Source organism: Lactuca saligna, chromosome 6, assembly GCF_052625555.1.
Source record: "Lactuca saligna cultivar CGN05327 chromosome 6, ASM5262555v1, whole genome shotgun sequence".
Classification (NCBI taxonomy): Eukaryota; Viridiplantae; Streptophyta; class Magnoliopsida; order Asterales; family Asteraceae; genus Lactuca; species Lactuca saligna.
Window position 1 is genome coordinate 16441661 of NC_136422.1, and position 22325 is coordinate 16463985.

Genomic DNA, 22325 nt, shown 5'->3' on the forward strand with positions numbered 1-22325 from the left:
TAAAAAAATTGAAAGGAGTTTGCTTGCTTTTGGTAGAACCCTCCGGAAACCTCCGATTCGAGTCCTTATAAATCTAAACTCAGGCTCACAGCATATAATTGCAACGCGATTTCCTCACATATGCAGCATGTTTTTCTTCTTCGTAGGAGGAGTTACTCAAGAGGTCCGTCGGGTGCTGAAGCAAGAAGCGGGAAGGTGTATCAATTGCCGGTCACCGGCGGATCTTGTGGACACCAATAACGTCTTAAAACTCTTTTTCGTCCCGGTTTGGCGGTGGCCGGGAAAAGACCAACTCATGCACTGCAACAATTGCGGCCTTTTCTATCCGCCGTCGTTGTCTCCGATTTCTTCCGACTTTCGGCCATCGGAAAGCCTCCGATGTCAATTCTGCGCACGGGAGGTCGCTTCTGATTTCAGGTTTTGCCCCTTTTGTGGCTCTGCTCTCTGAGTTAATTGAAGCTGGTAATCGAAATTAGTCATATCAATAAGCAATTTATTTGCCTTGATGAATGTTCAATTTGTATAATCTGTTAGCATGTAGTATTTCATCGACATGTAGGTCGATCGATCGGGTGTTCTTTGAGTTTGAATTGGCAGCAGAGCTCTAGTTTTCGTCATATTGATCCACACCAAACAAAATCCCCAATAAAAATGTACAAAACTAGGAATCTTCTGTTGGATGATTCGAAAATACATTTTGAATGATGACACTGAACGAAATCTGTGCAAAATTGCTTACATTTACAAGCTCTAAGGCATAGATTAACGATAATCTGATAGAAAAGAATGTAAGGTACAATGATTTTCTTCATAACAGAACAAATCTTTCAAATCCATGCAAAAGCCATGCCATTGAATTTTGATTTTGCATAATATATGTGTTGTGTGCGAAAGTTACCCTCTTTTCTATTTTGATGATTTTTTCTCTCAATGTGTACGATTTCATGTGATAAGATGTATTTATAATCATGGATGAAATTAGTAAACTATACAATTCTTCCATTCTATTTGCAAATTTACTGCATATGCTCTTTTGGTGTGCATTGGATCACAAGGGAGGGTACACATGGCATCTCCACTTCAGCATAAACTATGACCTTTACATGGTCAAAATCCACATCAGCAGACATTATGACCCCTTCAAAATTTTGCGAAAGGGTTCCTTTGACACAGAGTTATTGATTTTAATGGCTTAAAACACACAAAAAATAGTTTAGGTAACTTTTAAAACGAAAAGCATCAGTTTGTAGGGTTTTTATGACATAACCCAGAACTTTCTAAGCGAGTTTAGTTCAGTCCTACGTTCAAATCAAATAGGACATTATTTGTATTGTTCCAAAATAAGTAAGGTAGTAAATAGATGAAGGACGAAACTGGATATTTGAAAACTTCTAAATGTCACACATTGTAATCTCTGAGGTATGTTCACAGTAGATCTAGAAGTATACAATCTAAAAATATAGCAACTTTCCAAAGATATTACATTAAACCACGACCATATGATATGACGTGAGCCACATTTATGCATTGTCCAGGATTTCATCTTGTCCTTCATTTTTGTCTCATGTTTCTTTCTCTTTTGTTTCCACAACATTTGCCTAAAAATGAAAATTGTGGAATAGTTATCATAAAGACAGGTTTCACCCAAAAGAAACATACGTTTAATCTATTTGACATTTTACTTGAAGATCTTATGTAATAAATTTATACTAAAATATGGTTTTGATGATAAAAATGACATGATTGACTTTTAAAAAAGGCGTAAATAAAGGAAAAATATGCACCTCATCGGTGGTGGGAACCTTCTTAGGTTCTGTTGCGGGTGAGGACTCTGTGTTAGCAATGTCTGCTACTGTCACCTTCACATCTTCTTCTGCAACATATAATGAAAAAAGAAATGAAAATCTTCTCACGAGAACTTAGTGAATCGGTTAATTTGGACAGTTATAAGTGCTTGTTTCTTTTTTTTATTGATCTGGTCAAAAATAATTAAATGAGTTTAGCAAAAAGAAAAGAACATTGCTTATTTGCTTAAAGTGTTATAATAAAAACCTTTACCTTTTTTTGCTAATTATTTTTCCCACCAAACTCTTCTAATGTTCATAAAAATAAATTTTGCTAAAAATCATTTAATATTGTAAAAACTGTGTTCGGAACTTGGAATGTAATGTAGAATTGTAGATTGTAAAGTGATTATCTAGTCAGATTCGGACAGTTTATTCGTCTAAAATAAAACTGATCTCATTTGTTCAACACTCTATCCGGATATCACTACCTATTCAATTTCTTTACCCATGTAAGATTTAACGATAAACGATTCTTTAATCATATATTTTAGAAGGGAACACGTCATATAAGGGAGATAAATCATAATTATGTCTCTAGAATAAGGATGACAGAAGGTGATATTATGTTTGAAAATGAAACCTTATTTATGGATTCTCATCCGATGATCAAGATCTTATATGTTTTGACCATTTAGATATTAATTTATAATGAATTTCAATTCATCTAAGTTTCATACCTTTCTTTGTTTCCACTTTGGTCGATTCTTTGGCTTTTAGTTCCTGGACTTTTGGGGTTGTGAACTCGGTGATCGGAAAATCTTCGTTGGCTTTCATTGGTGTTTCATAGGTCATTTCTTCTTTGGAATCATTAAACTTTTTGTCATCCTTCATGACCAATGTGGCTTCCATAACATTCTCCCTCAACGTGGGAATCACATTATCTTTCTTAGCGTCCTTTTCATCCGTGGATTCTTTCTTCTCGTCATCTTTCACAACTTCCACACAACCTTCATTTGATGTGGGGACCACGTCGGTGATATCCGAATTCTTAACTTCTTCATCTTCCTTCACGGCTTTCATGACGTCGTCCACATCATCTGTGGGGGCCACATCGGTGATCTTCTCATCTTCTTTTGAGACTTCTTGGTCTGCCAATGTGGGGGCCACATTGGCAGTACCGATGGGGTCTACTTTTGTTGTGGTGGTCTCCTTCTTGGTGTCTTCGACAACAGATGTTGTTGTTTCGACTTCTTGTACGGACATGGAGTCGCCTTTCTCCGTGATGGTTTTGGTTTTGCGGGTTTCTTTCCCGTCATCAGATTTTGTGGATTTGACGATGGTGGTCTCGGTGACAACTGCGTGTTTTGATTTCCCACATCCCATCTTTGGTTTTTCTTGGTGGGAAACAACTTTGGGAAGAGGAAGGAGGATGGAGAAAGAGAGGGAGACAAAAGGAGAGAGAGAGAGAGAGTGAAAAGGAAAAATTCAGAAGCTCTCTCTGCCTGTGGTTTCGCTGAGGGTATCTGTGTGGTATATGATGCAAAAGTAGAGAGTGGAGGGTATTTTGGTAATTTCGTGTGTGTTCAGTTATTTCTGTTGGTTTTCGAGGGTAGCGACATGCAGGCCTGAAATGGGAGCAAATGATTGTGTTGTTGTGTTCAGTTAGTGGTTTGCCAGTTTCTTATAATCTTATTAGAAAAATGTGCTGGCCATGGAAAATACCGCTTTTTACGTGAAGAGTATTTGATGAGATGATTTAAAATAATTTTTTAATGGACATAAACGATGAGATTAATTATAAACTTAAAAGCGGGATTGAGTAGTTTAAAAAGATGGAAAACTCCGCTAGACGGCAATTGTATGACGGCACAATTTATATTTAATGTGTAGACAGTAGAGGTTGTTGGACTTAGTAGGCAGTGATTATTATTATTATTATTATTATTATTATTATTATTATTATTATTAGATGCATTTGATTTTTAAAAAAATCAAGGTTGTAAAAATCGTTCGATAGTAGTTCGGTAGTCGACTGGCGTTAAACAATTAATCAGGGTAGGTAGTGATTAATCAAGGATCCTAAATTATTAGTAAAATTATTTAAGAAATTAATGTATCCTAAAAAAAATAAGTATTTGAAAATTTTAATCTTTAAAAAGTTGAAAATTTTAAGTATAATATTTAAAATTTGAAAACTTAAAAATTTTAAAATTTAAAATTTTGGTGCAACATTTGAAAATTAAAAAATTTTATTTTCCGCCTATGACTAACGAGGACCACCAAGCCCGATTTTGACCAATTTCACCAAACACCCTAATCATAATCGGTTCAAAACCGCCAAACAATTAATCGGCCGACAAAGCTGGTTTCTGCAACATTGAAAAAAAAACATTATTGCATCAATTTCGATTCTACACCATGTTGTAGAAAAGTATCTAACTTTCAATGAAGAGCACTTGAAATAAGAGCCAACTACTCTAGATCTCAACTAAAAAACTCATCAAAGCAACAAACGAACACCCAAGTCTCGATATATATATATATATATATATATATATATATATATATATATATATATATATATATATATATATATATATATATATATATATATATATATATCACACTCGGGCAGCCTCCAAACATCAATATTTAACACCCAAATAAAGGAACATCATGGATCATAGAGGATAAAAACGTCATCAATATTAATCTTTAGCCTAACATCGGTACCAAAATCTAACCACCCCATATTAATAAGGAACTTCCCAGGGAATTATCACCAAATAATAACCAATCACCAAAAAATGCTCCTATTGATGAAACCCATGCATATTTATACGACACCAAGATAAAAAGTATTCCCCATCCCTATACTAATAAATCACTAAAAGAACCTCCTCAAAACATTAAGATCCATAGTATTAGAGAGATAACTCGTAAAACAAGAAATATACACCAAACGCACAGACTATTGGAATGAATGTATCATGAAGGAAAACCAACCCGATGAAAAACAAATGCCGAATTATTGCAGACACCTAATGAAGGTTTGTATAGATTTGATACATTTCAAGTATAATAAAAAACAAACAAACTAATCAAAATAAAGAACAGAAAAGTAAAGAACACGAAGAATTCACCAAGTTGTTATTCACCAAGAAAGAAGTTTTTTTCACCAAGAAAACGAGTTGTCACAAAGAGGACTGACACAAAGCCAAGAACACAACATTAGAGTTTGCTCTAACGTTGTATATATACTAATCTATACATGTATATCCCTTGATTGAAGGGATTGCGTCTAATCTATACTAAGAATCGATCTTATCATAAAGATACCAGATCTGTGATCTATTCTATACTTATGTATATCATTACCTAATATACGAAATATTACAATCGGATAACTGAGTTGTAAGCTCTGATAAACTTGATACGCTGACGCTGCTCTATCAACGTGTTGTATGTTTGACTCATCAGATCATAAGGTGTGACATTACAATCTCCCCCTATCTGATGATGTCAAAACTAAATTTCTTTTGTATATAAGCGGAATGCTTTTGACTCATGCTCCCATTGAGTGTAAGAATGAAATCTTGACTCTTGGAGTTTTAACAAATGATCCCCCTGAGAAGATGAATGACTTATCAAACATTTATGAATTGTAACAGACGAATGATGAATAGATAATGAGCTAGAGTTGATCTGATAACATTGGCATCAACCTGACTCGACTCCCCCTTAGAATGTGTTTTTCTGTAGTTCTAGTAGTGAGATTTTCAGCTTGTAACATCCCGACTCCCAAGTATAATATTTAATTAAATTATATGCATCTTGTCAGGGCAACTCGATGAGTTGGAGGCCCCAAATCGCCGAGTAGAGATTGAGATGACCGCATGATTTTTAGAGTCTACTCGACGAGTTGGAGGACCCCAACTCGACTAGTATGAGATGAGTGTGAAAACCCTAATTTTTAGGGTTTGTGTCCTATTTAAAGGACCTTAAGCCTTCATTTCCCCCTCCCTTGTCACCCTAATACCCCGTGAGAAACCCTAATCGTGTGTATTTGCTTGTGTGTGTGTGAGAGAGAGAGAAAGAGAGAGGGAGAGAGAGAGAGAGAGAAAGAGAGAGAGAGAGAGAGAGAGAGAGCGAAAGGCTAACTTTGGGTGTTCTAGTGCATATTTGGAAGAGGATTGAAGAGCATCAATCCTTGGAACGAGAAGAGGCTTTTGGATCAAGTATTTTTCTGTGCTAGCTTCAGTTTGAAGGTAAAAAGCTACCACCTTGAGCATTTCTTTTGATAGATCTTCTTCTAGGGAGTTTTAGAGCTTTTTCCCCTTAACTTGTGGTTCTTGAGGTGCCAGAGCTTGCCATGGAGTTGAGACTCCAGATTTAGACAAAAGGAGGTCCCATGAGCCCAAAGATCCAAGCTTTATCAAGCTTTGGGCAAGTCTCCAAGCATGAAACCCTTTATGGAGCTTGTTTTGGCATTTTGAGCCCTAGATGCCACACATGAACGTAAAGCTTGCAACTTTACATGATAAGTGAGCCTTAAAAGGGTAGATCCAAAGTATGAGACATCATTTCTACCTAAAAATGTCTGAATGAGAAATTGGACTGAAGGGACTCGACGAGTCAGTGAGCTGACTTGACAAGTCGATTAGGGTTTTTCCCCGATAAGTCTGGACATGTTGTAACTTGGCGAGTTGATGAGATAACTCAACAGGTTGAGTTGGATTTCCTCGATTCTTATGAGAAAACGAAGGAACTTGACGAGTTGCGTAGAGGCACTCGATGAGTTTAGTTAACATGGACTGTTAACTTGAGTGTTGACTTTCATTAACTTTTAGGGTTTCGTCAACTGTGGAATTTAGAGGCCATGGAGGGGTAAAATGGTATTTTGACCCTTTTGAGATTTAGTGGAGGAGTTAGTTTAGCATCATGGAGTGGTTACTACAAATTACGTATGAGATAACTATATTATGTAGGTAGAGTTTAGACTGTTCGTGGGATGTTAGGTCTACCTGCTTATTTTTCGAGGTGAGTCTTATCACTATACTTAACTGAGTGGTAACATTGTGTGACCGGAGGGTCTTGTATGCTTATACTGAGTTATGTGATATCATGCATTATGTCTTTGTGATTTATGTTGTATATTATTCTGAGCTTTATTGAGTTAGGACCGGAAGGTCCGACCCAACGGAGGGTCTCCACTGAGACACATTGACCGGAGGGTCTTTATAGAGATATAGCCATGGGAGGCTAACGATATGTGTGTATTATTTGGGGCGGAACTCACTAAGCTTTGTGCTTACCGTGTTATGTGATATATGTTTCAGGTACTTCTCAGGATCATAGAAAGACGCCGACTTGATTGTACACACGAGATGGAGTTTATGTTTTAGAGGCTCCTAGATTATTATCAAAAAATTATTTATTTGTGTTTTGTGATAATTTAAACAATTGTGTTTTTGAAAAGTGATAATTAGAAATTATGTGATTTTGAAAATGAAATATTTAGCTGAAAATTTACAGTGTTACACAGCTTTACCAAAATTTTCTCCCCTTTTTTAACATCAGCAGCTAACATTGAGCAGAATAAAGTTTCAACATGTAGTCTAGTAAGATTGTGATGTCTCCTGATAGCATGGGCTTAGACTACCATTCATTGACATAGTATTACGAGATCTCATCAGCGTGTGGTTTCATACGTTGAATCATAAATATCTTTTACTAGAAGAAAAAGGGCAAGAGTGGATAAGTGCGTGTAATATATCACGAACAATGATATACCTATTGTCACATATTTGTCAAGTTCTCATCATCGTATGGTACATTATGCTAAATTATAAAACTTTAAAGAAGAATTTAAGGGCAAGAATGGATTGGTGGGTGTGATAGCCTACGATACATAGACTAACCATCGACACACACTTTAGAACTTTATCAGTGTGTGGTTTTACACAGTGAATCATCAAGTTCTGTAGTAGAAGACTTGTGAAGAGAATGGATTGTTTTAGTCACGCTGAGTTGAAATCAACGTGAATCATTAACAGTTTAACTCATCAATAAGAAGTGGTTTGAACTTTCGTATCATGGAGTAAGTTGCAATCTAGAATCAAAGATTCACTGTTAAATCATAATGGTACCATGTCATACCTCAGACTAAGAGGTTAGGGACATGAACAACCCTTTGTCATTTAAGGACCAGACAAGTAACTTTACACTGATGACTATGCAATCATGGTAAGCCATCGGGTTATGCTTAATGTTTCAAAAGAACATGAGACTTGATGCTTACGACAAACATGCTTCCAGGGATGAAGTCAGGTAAAAGACAATTAAGCAAGAAAATAAACACCCAAGCCTTAAGATAATTTTTTTGATTAGGACCAGACAATCTTATTTTGAAAGTTTAGACAATGCTACGCAATCATCATGAGTGGGTGATTCATTGTCATCTGAACAGATGGTCTCACTGATGAGATACTTAGAGAGATTTAGGCACATACAACAACATGCTTCTAGGGACACTATCTAGTCATAAGTTACATACTTGGCTTAAGACATGCCATCGTCAAATCATGAGAAGTACAATGATTTTATCACAAGAGACCAAACCATATGAAGCATAGATCTCAACTTCAAAAACCATTTCTACCTGCTTGTCAATTGTTAGCTCATTTGTCTTTGTCCAACTTGAATGCTCCCCATAAGCTTGTGGTACATCAACAACTTCATCTTCGGTTGATAAAGTATGACATCTTAGAACACATGGTTCACTGTCAAGAATAGTTCTAAAATGGCGCAATGAAATTGCAAATCTTGAATCAAATGTGTGTTGACATATTAGGCAGATCGTCACCAAGACCCACTAGAACCTATCAATTCTAATAAAAAAAACCATCATGTGATCTAACATCAATGCTATCACTAGTTTAACTGCAGATCAGTGCCATCAATCCCTTAGTACATCATCAACAGATGATTTCCCCAGATGGTACATGTGAGCTCATCATAGGATTCACCATGAGAATTGGATATGCACACATGTCCCTGAAATCAATAGTTAGATAATAATGTTAGTCTTTGTTGCTCCCTCTTTGCTGATGATTCATATCCGTGTATTCTCCACCTTATATTTCTATAAAGCTGATAGAAAACATAAACTTAAAGTTTTTCTTGAGAAAACCTGCACACCACTTGTCGCCACTAGTTTTTTTTTTTTTTTTTGAATTTTAGATTTAAACACTAATCAGAAAATAAAATTGAAGCGAACTAAAAGGAAATAAAATTAACACCTAGAAACGAAAACTGTTTAAACCGAGAAGAAAAGCTAATTAAAACTTTCGAAAAATGATTATTATTATTTTTTATTTTTATTTATTTATTACTATTTTTTATTATTTAAGAATAAACCAAAAACAGAATAAATATAAAATATAAAACTTAAACAAGTCAACACGAAATGAATTTAACTATTATGATAAAAAAAATACACAAAAGAAAGATCAACTTAAAAGAAAGTTAGAACAATACATAAATTTATTTTATTATTATTATTTTTCGATAAATCTCATATTAGCCCTAGGAGAGAGTAACATTTTTTCTTTATCTCAGATACCAGTGTGCTTTTATCGACCCAAGAATGGCTAAATAAAGCATCCTTCAACTCAATATTAAAGAAGATACTACCTATGAAAGAAACCTGACATCTTTCTTCTATCAAACAACCCGTTCTTTATTTGCTTTTCAGTTGAGAAAATGAAAGCAAAACTATCTTGTTCTTTTCTTGAATTAGTAACTCTTGATAACAAGATAAAAATGATGCAGAACACAAACCATTGCCTTTTCTTCATTCTTGTCACTGCAACCTTTTCAAATTGACTAGACCTGTAGCTACGAATTAGAAACATTAGAGTGTAATAACTTTGGTTTCATTGATTTACCTGGATAAGAAGTAGAACCCATGAGAAGAGAGAAGACCATGTTGTAGCCTTCACCACCATCCCCATCCCCATGAGATTTTGTGTGATAACAAAAATCTTTACTTCCTTTTATCTAGGCCTGTAGCTATCCACGAAAACAACATACCAGCTGCATCATTAGTGCAATGACAAAATTACCCTTGAAAGCCTTTCCTTTTGTTTTCAAGCTCACGAGACTGCAACATGCTACACTTCGGTTTTGGTTATAAACAATGTCCTCATGAGACGAAAATATCCTTATGACATTTGTTGAACCAGTCATCAATACACATCACAACAGTTTAAAGAAAGCCAACTCTTATCTACTTCTGACTTCTGAAATCCTTCCTTTTCCCACGTGAATTGTGCTCATGTAATTTAGAGCACATTTTTACTATAGCTTCTTTTTTGATCTTAAAACGGAGATACACCAAACTTGTACCACTACATACATAGCCCTTGACAGCGACACTACACAAGCGTGCATTGACGACAGTATCCGTTGACCTTGAGATTCTTTTCTTAAAAAAAACTTCAAGCTGAATGATGAAATAACTATGAGATTATTAATGAAGACTCATCAATATGATCGATTGGATGATGCTAAAGCTGATGGAGACGCTGGTAGCATAAGCTGATGGATGAAGATCATGCTTTTGGTGAAGTTTGAAGAGTAACTTTAGAGGTCAGGGTATATACTAGCAACTAGAGAATTAAATCATCATGAGCCTTTGGGAGTTAGAATTAATAGTGTGAACTCTTGATGAAAGAAATCCAATTATAAAAGAAACAACTCTTGTATTTTGACAGAAACCTCATTGTATAAGAATAACTATTTGTGACTAAAATGCCCTTTTCACTTGTACGATTCTTACAACAGCGTGAGAGCCAAGGATGAATCTTCCAGTGAAACAAAAACTCAGCGAGTCTCTCAGTGCAGTAAAGTGCAGTAAGTAAGGCATGTTCACAAGAGACACTTGTCATCAAACTTTGTTTAGTGCCGAAAATACCCTTTTGATCTACTTCGTTTCTTTTTCATCACAAAGACCAACTAGCTCCATACATCTTTTCTATCTTTTCCTTTTGACTTCAAACCAGCATACAATGATTATAACAATAAAAGCTATACACATAACTTTAAAAAGAAAATCTAATAAAAGACATAATTTTTTTTTTTTACACAAACAGTATACAGAGAATTTTACATTTACTTAGTGAGAGAGTGAGACTGCTAACCAGAACTTTGAAAGATTCCGGTTCTTTCTCACATCTTCAGATTTTAGCAAATGATTTTTAGAGATTAAAAGATTGATATAGAGACACTTACCTGGTGGTATCTTTTAACAGTAGAATGACAAACACAATGTTTGAGTGTCTGAATAAGTCTTGAAGAGATCCTCACTTATTCTAAAGATTTCTGACCTCGAAGAAAGATGTTTGCTTCAAGATTTTTGAACCCTTCTCTTCTTCTCCTAACTTTCACAAATTTTTGATCAGATTTAACTATCTTCTTCATCTGCATCTTTGTACTGGCCATCAGATCTAGTGAATGATTGAATAACGAAAATTTCTTCCTTTTTTTATTTTTGTGGTTACAAGATATACAATTTCTGATCTTTTATGAACATATCTTAGAACGAAAATTTTAACCAACTATGATAACATGGATGTATCAGAAAACGGCTCTGATACCAATTGGAGGTTTGTATAGGTCAGATACATTTCAAGTATAATAAACAACAAAGTAACTAATCAAAATAAATGTAACAACCCGTTTATTAAATAAATAAATAGATAAAAAAAAATGATGAACGAATAGTCACCCTAAATCCATATTATTTAGTGGAGTGTTTGTTTTAATGTTATAAATTGGATTATTCGGGGATTAAAGTGTAATTCCGGGATTTATTTTGTAAAGATTTTTAGAAGACAATCGTCATTTGGTAACATAAGGACTGCTATTGAAAGGTTTTGTTTAGGGAGTGGCTGCATGGTAATATCGGGACTTAATTTGTAAGGGTTTTCTGAAGGAGGGGTTTAAAGAGTAAATATGGGATTTATTTCGAAATGATTTATGGAGGGAGGGGCTAAACTTGTCATTATGGAAGTAAGTTTGGGGGATCGGGGTATATGACCCGCCACCCCTCCCGCTTCAAACGCTAACCCCAAATGAGAGATCGGTCGCCACCCCACTCCCTCTTCATCCTCCAGCCACCACTCTTTTCCTACTGTTTCAAATGAGCATGGGTTGGATCCAATACTCAGAACTTATGAGTACTCATAAATGTTGTAGCAACTCTTACTATGTCTAACATCTTAAACATCTACAAACCCGATTCATGAGAGTCTTAATTCATACCTATTTCCAACATATGACTGACTGTGGAGAGTTTAAATAACTTAGTCATTCGGAAAGAATAACCTAGTTATTCTGGAAGTCAAAACATGCTAATTGAAACACACGAATAATCGAATCCAATATGGTCTCAGAACTTATGAATATAAATAGAACAACTTTTCTTTATCACCATAGTGATTACATATTATTCATTACATACTGTTTCAAATTATCAACTTTATACTTGAATTAAAACAATAGTTGTCCCATGCTCCAAGCATGTACACTATGTTTTCTAAACACTAGTCATGCCATACACAAAGTATGCACACTATGTTTTCTTATGATCTTTACTTTGTGAAATAGATCGATTGAGCATAGTTCCAATGATTATCATTTCACAATCCCAAATCCTTACCGCAAATGCAAGAATTCCAAATTCCTTCCATTTACCTAAATCTGCTAGATTTTAAACTTATATGCACTGAATCTCTAGTAATGATTATGCACAAAATCACAAATACTTGTCAACAATCATTACAGAGTATTCCAATGGAGAACATTCCATGGATACGAAGTCTCAAATTCAAAGTACATTGCTTTGAACATCCTTCTTGCATTAAGTTTCCTAATCTTGCACAGATATAACGAATAACTTCCACTTATGGGAATATTTCCATATTCTCATTTTGACTATCACTTCTGAAGAAGAGTAGCCTCTTTTCAGAATATGTCAATATGGTCCTTCCAAAATTAACACTATACTTCCAACTGTCCCTGAGCAACCAATCTTTGGTAAACCTTACATTATCCTCGACAATTGCTTAATCATTTTAGTTATATCCAATTCTAGACTTTTCCCCTCTTAATGCCCTGAGCATTTGGAAAATTTTGAAAGGATGAATATTATAGCACATGCAATTGATCCTATATCCGAAGTATATGTGACACGATACATGATGTCTCACATAAAGATATGATACTTGACCAGTCTTTTTTGCTATAATATTTCTATTTCTATTTGCCAAGTTCTCATAATTCAGATTATGAAAAGAGATGCCGTAATCATAATCGAATTTTAGAACGCAAATAATGGACCCATATATAGAATTTCCTTATGTTGAGCCATTCCAACATAAAGTTCATATATATATATATATATATATATATATATATATATATATATATATATATATATATATATATATATATATATATATATCATTGACTAAAGATGATTAAAACCTCAATCTAAGCTTTTAGACTTAAAATGAAGTATAATTTCTTCTCCCTTAATTATAGCAAAACAACTTTTTTCAATCAAAACTTTTGTTTTCTATAATTAATATTGCTAACATGCAACACTTACGATAATCGTCATGCTCCCACTAACATAATGATTATTAGCATAACACTTATGCTCCCACTAGCTTTGACATGTACTTAGAAATCAGCTGAACTTCTAGAAATCAATAGTTTATTAACTTTCTTACCAAAGTTCAGACTAAAACTTTATCAAAATCATACACCTTTTCTTAGATAGCACACATGTGTATCTAAACAATTTTAGAAATATGAAAAGGGATGTCGTAATCATAGTCTTAATTGTTTAGACCTTTGTCATTCCTCACAAGTCCATGTTAGTGTGCCGGTTACCCACACATGCTCTACTAACGACTTTGAGAATGCAAATATCACAATTGATATCTACTTAAAATCTACTTAATGAAAACGTTTCCTCACCATCATTTTCATGAATCGGAGAGAAACCTTATGACACTTAGAATTTATGGTGTATGTGTTCCTATCCATGTGAATTTGTCAAAACCATAATATCAAAACAAGGTTAGTGACAAATCCAAACTCATATGAATTGAACTTGTCCAGTATTAACTTCTTGCCACCTAGCAGTACAGGGGACTGCCATTGATTCCAAATTGTTATGCAACCAATTGAGAACTCTTAGAACTCATATGCAAAGCCAACTTTAACTGGAATGGGCATAGAAATAGAAATATATCAACACGATAGGTTACAAACCTTAAGTCGTGTGCTAGTGATAAGCTACAAGTTTTACTCTTGATTAGATCTTGAAAATTTTCAAAGATCTTTAAGATTCCCACTGTCCTCTTGACATATAAGACTCACTTGCCAAATTTTCAAGAGATAGTGCAGAATCTTTATCAGTACAAACACTTCACACAATTAGCCTTAGTTGGTCTTTGTTTTATCCAAAACATCACAACTTACCAATTTCAAATGTACAAGAGTAGGACACATTTTACTCTTACATTTGACTAGTGTTAATAAACCTTCTTCAAGATGTATCACTCAAGTTACAATCTTGGAGTATGAATCTAAGACTTGTTTTGGAACGAAGTATGAATCATCTTCGTGATTTAACCATTTCAACAATTCATGACGCCTCTTCTTAGCCATAAGAATGCACTATGATGTCCTTAGATGATGAATTGTGATATGATCTCACAATCATTAAGACGATCATAAAACATGATACAAAAGTACTCTCCCATCTTTTCAGATTTGAGAAACTTTTATCTTTCTGCCTAATTTGATTCTTCTCATTCGTTCTGCCATACATTAGAACTTTTTCCAATGTTTCAGAATTATACTTAAACTTGTAAGTATAACCATATTTACTAAACCTTAGTAAATCATGACGAATAGTATTTGTGGTGGACCTGACTCATGTACACCCAAGTGTACCCGATCCCTTTGTCCTTCACTTGACATGTGAATAAGGAATTAGTCTTAATTTTCCAAAAATGAAAATTCTCATTCATCATACAATACAACCTGCATGATTCCAAGTTTCGGTCCAATTGAAACTTGGGTGATGAGAATCTTTCCTTATTTGGTAAATTTAGATACTACCACAAATGAAAGAATCAAATCCATTTTCCAATATTGCTATCAACGGAATCATATAAACAACAATTTTTCACAAATGCCACTATAAGGATATTTAAAATAAATAAACTAAAATCTTTTCTTTTATTTTAAAACTTGCGGAAAAACTTATCCTTATAATGAAAATTTATATGAAAAACTTGTTGTCATCTATGCGATCAAAACTCTTAAGCAACAACTCAAAATTCTGATCACCGAACCATGCAATCAAAATCCATCTTTGCAATCAGAATCAACATATTCTTCATTTAAGCTTCCTCTTTTATTTAATCCTTAAAACATCAACATGTGACCTAGTCACATCATGTAATAGGAATCTCCAAAGAGGAACTTAATAGAGTTAGATAGTGGACTTACCTGAAGTAGAGTCAAACTTTTTGACTTGACCAACCTTATGATCTTTCAGGTAAATAGGACAGCTTTGCAACTAATGCCCCTGCTTTTGGCAATATGGACTCTATGGGAATGGTACATGGGACTATCACAGACTTAGCCTTTCTCTTTACCATTTGGTCAACCGAGTTGACTATGGTCGATCCCTTTCCATTGGGAAGAGAAAGCTTTTCTGGATATTCAATGTTACCAATTTTCAATGTCCATTGAAGTCTGGGAAGTTGATCTTCTTAATCAAATTTGCTCTACCAGTGCTCCAAATCATTGCTGATTCAGCAGCACCAAGCAAGTAGATAAGATCATTAAGGGTCATGTCATAGTCTTTAACATAGTACTCCTTCAAGAACTCACTATGTGACTTAGGAAGTGATTAACGAACTTAGTCAACATCTAACTTCCTCAAGACTTTGACACCCAACTCTCTTGACTTGTCAATATGTGACTTCATCTCCAAGATATGAGCACACATAGACCTTGCTTGCTAATAGGGATTGAGTGACTTTGAACTCTTCAAGAACTTGTGGGTTAGGGAGAATAATTGGAGGAGGTGGAGGGAGTGAAGAATGATTTCCGAGACATCATCTTCATTAGGAAATCTTGTTCCAAACGCCACCCAAACCACCGGAGTCGGTCATCGTAACCATAGTGTCGAAACCCTAACTTCACCTTTACTGATGCATCTCATCCCCGCCACCCCCTTTTCAGCCACCATTGCACATCTTCCGACACCCAAAACTCTAATTCTCATCTCCTCCACCGTCTTCATGTCCCTTTCTCATCTCATTCTCTATCAGAAACTTTATGGTTCCGATACATCACCAACCTCAAAACTCTGACGACTCCTTTCTTCTTCAATATTCCAAATCTGAAGAACACGAGGTATGTCGATGTTGTTTTAATTATTCCCTCGAAGGCAATGCTGTTAATGAGTAGAATCAATCTCAAGTTTGGACAAAAATCCCTCTTTCAGTCTTTATTTCCATCTCTAACTGGAAAACTTGGTCATACCTTTGACAGATCCCTTTTCCCTGCATCAACGTAAATAAAAAAAACGAACCCATCAAAATCGTGGTTGTATGTAATGGGGTTAAAACCATTATTCATGTGGTTAAAAGTCGTCGATTGGGGATGCCAGTTGTGTAGATCCAAGAATGAACCCGAATTTTGGGTTCTCCATGAAGGAGATGATGGGTACGTGATTTCCTCTACCCGTTCTTTACCTTGTTCAACCTCAAGCGCTTGATTTTCTCCGCCACCACCATTAAATCGATGCTCCATCTTATGTGATTAAATCGATGGTCATTCCCTGTATCCACTTCAACTTCTTGTTTTGATTTGGGGATTTAAGTTCGTTGAGGAGGATTTGAGAAGTAATTACTAGGATTCTTTTACGAAATCGGTGCTACAAGCTTTAGATTTTGCGTTTGGTTTAAAAAAAAGAAATTGTTTTGAAGATGTATACGATGAAAAGCATTTTTTGGGTGGAGAAGAAGACACATTAGAGAGAGAGAGGGGGAGGGAGGAAGAGAGAGGGAGAGAGAGGGAGGGAGAGAGATATGTATTTTTTTTCATTTTTCTTTTAATTATAAAAGTTTTTAAACAAATAAAAAACTGAAAAAAAAAATTCCAAGGGCAAAATCATCATTACATAAAACTTTAAAGTAAACTGGACCAAAGTGTCAAAAAAATGAAAACATTTGGACCATGAGTGTTATTCCAAACTTGTTTGTCCCAAAGTAGCAATTTCGACCTAACCACGTGGACCATTCTTGTAATTTTGTCTTACACAATTTGTCCCTCGTGCAGGTGCCAAAAAGCACGTTTAGTCTCTATTTTCAAAAATTAACTTGGACGATCCCTCGTTTACTTAAAACTTGCACGCTTTGCCCCCTGATATGTATTTTTGTTGCAGTTGTAGTCCGCGACACATTTGAAATGACCATTATGCCCTTGGATATTTATTTTTAATTAATCTAATATTATTTATAACTTAAACAAAAAAAAAACAACTCTCTCTAATCTCTATGTCTCTCATATGCTGGAAAATACTAGCACCACCTCTGATGTTCTTCAACACAAAACACACACGCACATGTGTTCTGATCGAGAAAACAAGAAACATAACACACACACACACATATTGGAAAAGAGAGCATGTTTTCTTGGAGCTGATTAGTTCCATCGAGGATTCAACCGTGTCGTTGCGTGCATTAAAATCACCAGTGGATTCTCTACCATTCCTTTAAGAAAATCCCTCTAAGAATCTGTAAACCTCGAATCACCTTCACTTTAACTTGAAGAAGCCATCAACCTACAAACCGAATCCTCAATGAGGCTATAATCCACATCCCGAGGTAAATCTACCCTGTCGACTTACACCAGCTATGAGGAGGATGAAGTGGATTCAAAGAATGGGCAAGATGAAGTGGTGGTGGACTGAATCCTCTTCAATTTAGTTTCATCGATTTGTTAGCGGTGAACATCACATTCCCTCATCTGCTTCCGTCGATCGAAATCCTTTTTCTTCTCCTGCAACTTGTTAGTTCCAATTTGCAAGTTTAACGTTTAGTTAGGTTTGATTTGTAGGTTTAGGATGTGAACTTTAAGGTTTCAGTTTTCCAATTTGTAGGTTTGGGGTGTCGTCGAATCTGTGTGGAGGAAAGGGGTGGGATGGGTTCAATGATGGTCGGGGTGAGGCACACGATAGATTGTGAGAGACAGAGATGAACGTGCTCTCATTGGCCTCTTCGTTGGATATAGGTCTGTCATTTTTGTTTTCACGAAAGCTTGGGTGATGAAAGAAGTCTGGGGAAAAGGAGGGGGGTCCGCGGGATGAAGTGATATATTTATTTATTTTTATTTTCTTTTTTAATTAAAAAATGAGAAGCAAATAAACAAAAATTAAAAAAGAAATTATTAAGGGTAAAATAGATTTTTTCTGTCCAGAGGGATGAAGCGTGCAAATTTTAATCAAACGATGGATGATCCAAGTTAATTTATGAAAATAGGGACTGAACATGTGTTTTGGCACATGCATGAAGGATGATTGGTATAATTTAACCTAAATTTTAAGAAATTTGGTTTTTTCATACTTTTTTTTCAAAGACAAAAAGTTATGACCGAAAAACTAAGTAGGTGGAATAAAAAACTCACCAGTTAATAAGGGTTGAACACTTATCATGCTAGGGTGGGGGCATGTGTCAGCTCCTGTAGAGGCCACATGGCCGAATTTTCCTTTTCCTTTCTTTTTTCTTTTAATTTTTTTTTATTACTTTTGTAACTTGTACCCTCCAAATAATTGATATTCCCCGGAAATTATCAAAATCTCGCAATTAATTACGAAAATATCATATCATCTCGCGAGATTTTGACGGTAAATAAAATCAAATCTTTGGCATTTATTTTTTTAGTCTTAAGGCCAAAGATAGTCCTCGTTGTTCCTACAATATTTTAAGTTTCTACTTGATCATATATATATATATATATATATATATATATATATATATATATATATATATATATATATATATATATATATATATATCATGGTGGGTAAAAGCCAATGTTGTAAATAACATAAAACGTGACTTGACGGCAATGTCAAGTCTAAAGCTTTTCTGAGCCTTGGCGAACTACGTCCTTTGTAAGACGTGACTTAAGGCGGTAATTTTATATATAATTAATATTTTTATATGTATATTTAACTACTTTTCTATTTTATACACTTATATGAGTTAAGACAACGTTTTGGTAAAACTTGACAGTAAGTACAAGCTTTGAAGACATGACGTGCCTTGACGGAGCCATGACGAACTTTTTAGAAACTTGGTAAAAACCAAGGTTCTAAAAAGCTCGTCATGGCTCCGTCATGATGCACCATGACTCCAAGGCTTCTGTTTACCGCCAAACTTTACCACGTCGTTTTAACTCATATATGTGTATAAAATAGAATAATAGTTGAAAATACATGTAAAAATATTAATTGTATACAAAATTACCGCTTTAAGTCACGTCTTACAAACGATGTAGTTCACCAAGGCTCGAAAAAGGTTGAGAAGTCACGTCTTATATTATTTAGAACATTGGTAAAAACTATACATTTAAGAATAAGAGCAAATAAGTATCGGGTGATAGCCGTAAAAAATCCTATTAAGTCATTCACATGTAGTTATGATAACATATTGTAAAATGTATAAATAAAAAATAAAATGTTGATACATGCACAAATACTTCGCAAATTAACTCCATTTACCCTTATTTCATTTGTTAATCTTTAGCTTTTATTTATTAACCACTTTTATACAATTGATTATTGAATGATTTTGGCGTACTTACCCCTTCAAGTATGTCTATCCACATATAAATACAATTGGTCTCGAATGAGAACCATTTTGTCAAAATATCATTATAAGGATTATACACAAATACTAAACTTGTGTCAAAATGAGAACCATAAACATCTACATGAGATGTTGAGAGGAGTAAAATGGACAACTAAACAATGCCTAATTATTTTATTATATATTTTTATTTAAAAATAACAACTTATAATAACGACAATGATATTTTTTTTATTTGTTCGTCATGTGCCTTTGATAATATTTAATTCCTTAAGATCGGCACTAACCGTCTACGATGGTTTTGGTTCTGGTTTTATCAACGAAGTACCATTTGTTCCGGTTCTCGTCGAATTGATCGGGGAACTGCCTATGCTTACCTCTAGTCACAATGCATATCAAAAAATAACCATTACACCAACAAATGAATTGAAATGTACAAATATAAATAGTTTTCTATATGTATAATTGTGGTGTTAAAAAATCTAATGTTGCAACGAATTTTAAAAACCTAAACATTTTTTAAAATACGGCTAAAACTGGATTTATATTAAAAAAAATTAAAAGCTTTAAATAGAAATATAAAGAGTAACATGAAATTTTAACAATCAGAAGTGTATAAAATGATATATATATATATATATATATATATATATATATATATATATATATATATATATATATATATATATATATATATATATATATATATATATATATATATATATATATATATATATTTAATAAATAAAAGGGGTATGAGTATAGGGAGGGGGATAAGATAAGTAAATATCTCATTGCTTAAATGGCCATCTCACTTCTCACATTGTTGACTATCGACCCGTGTGTTTCTTTCATCTTGCATAATTTCATACGACGGGGATAGGACCATGTTCCCACTCGTTCACATTTTTCTGCTCGCTTCCTTCCAAAAGCCTTAAATTTCGAAACATGATTGAAAATATTAAAATCAAGTAAATGAGATAAAAATTAAATGGATCAAATAGGTCCGATGGGTTGAAAGTTGTTCAGTTATATTTTTATTTTAAAACGCGATACCGCTATGTTAATTTTGCCACGCTACAGCCTACAAGCTCACATTGTTATGGTGGTGAGATGAGTTAAAATCACATTTTTTACAAACTAGGTTAAAAATGATATTAAAATCTCTCTCTCTCTCTCTCTCTCTCTCTCTCTCTCTCTCTCTCTCTCTCTCTCTCTCTCTCTCTCTCTCTCTCTCTCTCTGTGTGTGTGTGTGTGTGTGTGCGCAAGCTATCAATCGCACGTTATAACGGTGCAATAACGTTTTGCGGAAGTCAAGAACCGCTAATTTCAGTTTAGCGTTTTCGTTTCACGGTACTGTTATTTGCGGCGTTATTCGCCGCTATTTCAATAACGGTTATAGCTGCGCTATGGGTGCTATTACATTTCGTTCACATTTTGGGCCGTTCGGTTACTTTGTCAATGAAAAAATTGTTTTAATGATTTCATTACACTTTCATTTCAAAAAAGTCGAACAACTAATATAATTAAAAGCATTCAAAGCAACCACATCTACCAACAAGTCTCTTTGTCGTCTCTTTCTGTACTCACAACGATTCGAGCTGCTATGGTCGGACTCCATTAATGTTTTTTGTAAATCGACCCACAACTATGAGGCTAGGAATTAGGACTTAGCTCCTTAAATCAACCACGAACTACTAATACAATATTGAACCCGTGAAATGCAATTAAACTCTATTTGACGCTAACTAGTTTTCATATTACTATAACAAAATATTAAGTTATATTTTGATATGAATTTTTAGATTTAATGATATTAATTCTATATAGATTTGTAGTATTAATACTCAAATATATAAATTCTATGTAAATATAATATAAAATTAAAAATTATACGTAATACTAAAAAACTGTTATAGTAAATATAATACTAAAAAACCGCTATTGAAATTTTGACCGATTGACATCCACAAAGATGGGAGGATGTTTTCTGAGATGCCTTGGTAACTTTAAATCATGTAAAAGCTCCATAATTAATTAAAAAAAAAAAAAAGAATTTCCATGCAGCCATCGGTTAGATTTTTCTTTTTAACGATTTAATTACTAAGGCTTCGATTTTTCTATGTTAAAGAAACTTTAAATCGGCCTTTAAAAACATACGGAACATAAATACATTGAAAAATAATATTGTCACATTTGGGTAGAACTAACTGATTAGACAACCAATCAAACATAATATTGTAAACATCTGTATAGAACTTGCTTGATGTATTTCATAAAAATATTTGATTATTTATCTATGATATATTCAGTAGAAATAATTAATCGAATTTTGTTAATAAAAACTGAACATACTTTAGGCGATCGAAATTTGACAAAAATTTAACCATTGTTTGCACGTTAGAAATAATAAAATAGTAAATTATTTACATTAAATTTTTGTATACGACAATTTTAGTGTATTTTTTCATGTAGAGAAGAATTGAATGTGAACAATTATTTTGTCTCGTAGGGACAAAAAAATGGTATGAGCATACCCAGGCCAAATATATATACATGCTTCCAGTGG

General features: G+C 34.2%; 2 protein-coding genes and 1 long non-coding RNA gene across 3 annotated transcripts; 1 reads left to right on the plus strand and 2 right to left on the minus strand.

The window, feature by feature from the left end:
- LOC145003315 (zinc-ribbon domain protein) lies at positions 1 to 731 on the plus strand. The gene has a single exon (XM_078962446.1). The coding sequence runs from the start codon at positions 128 to 130 to the stop codon at positions 446 to 448; it is 321 nt and encodes a 106-aa protein (XP_078818572.1). The 5' UTR covers positions 1 to 127; the 3' UTR covers positions 449 to 731.
- Positions 732 to 1357: 626 nt separating this feature from the next.
- LOC145003314 (uncharacterized) lies at positions 1358 to 3314 on the minus strand. Its single transcript, XM_078962445.1, has 3 exons — positions 2525 to 3314; positions 1785 to 1873; positions 1358 to 1598 (listed from the first exon to the last, which is right to left on the minus strand). Exons 1-3 carry the CDS (start codon positions 3168 to 3170, stop codon positions 1563 to 1565), a joined length of 771 nt encoding a protein of 256 aa, XP_078818571.1. The 5' UTR covers positions 3171 to 3314; the 3' UTR covers positions 1358 to 1562.
- Positions 3315 to 8141: 4827 nt separating this feature from the next.
- Positions 8142 to 9961, minus strand: LOC144999981 (uncharacterized). Its single transcript, XR_013661074.1, has 2 exons — positions 9483 to 9961; positions 8142 to 8843 (listed from the first exon to the last, which is right to left on the minus strand). It is a non-coding gene; the product is annotated as an uncharacterized LOC144999981 (long non-coding RNA).
- Positions 9962 to 22325: the final 12364 nt, after the last annotated feature.

Excerpts from the sequence above, each read along its gene's own strand:
- LOC145003315 (XM_078962446.1), top strand. The coding sequence starts at position 128 with ATGTTTTTCTTCTTCGTAGGAGGAGTTACTCAAGAGGTCCGTCGGGTG.
- LOC145003314 (XM_078962445.1), bottom strand. The coding sequence starts at position 3,170 with ATGGGATGTGGGAAATCAAAACACGCAGTTGTCACCGAGACCACCATC. Across the intron at positions 1,874-2,524 it reads CAAAGTGGAAACAAAGAAAG|AAGAAGATGTGAAGGTGACA; the intron begins GTATGAAACTTA and ends TATATGTTGCAG. Across the intron at positions 1,599-1,784 it reads AGGTTCCCACCACCGATGAG|GCAAATGTTGTGGAAACAAA; the intron begins GTGCATATTTTT and ends TTTCATTTTTAG.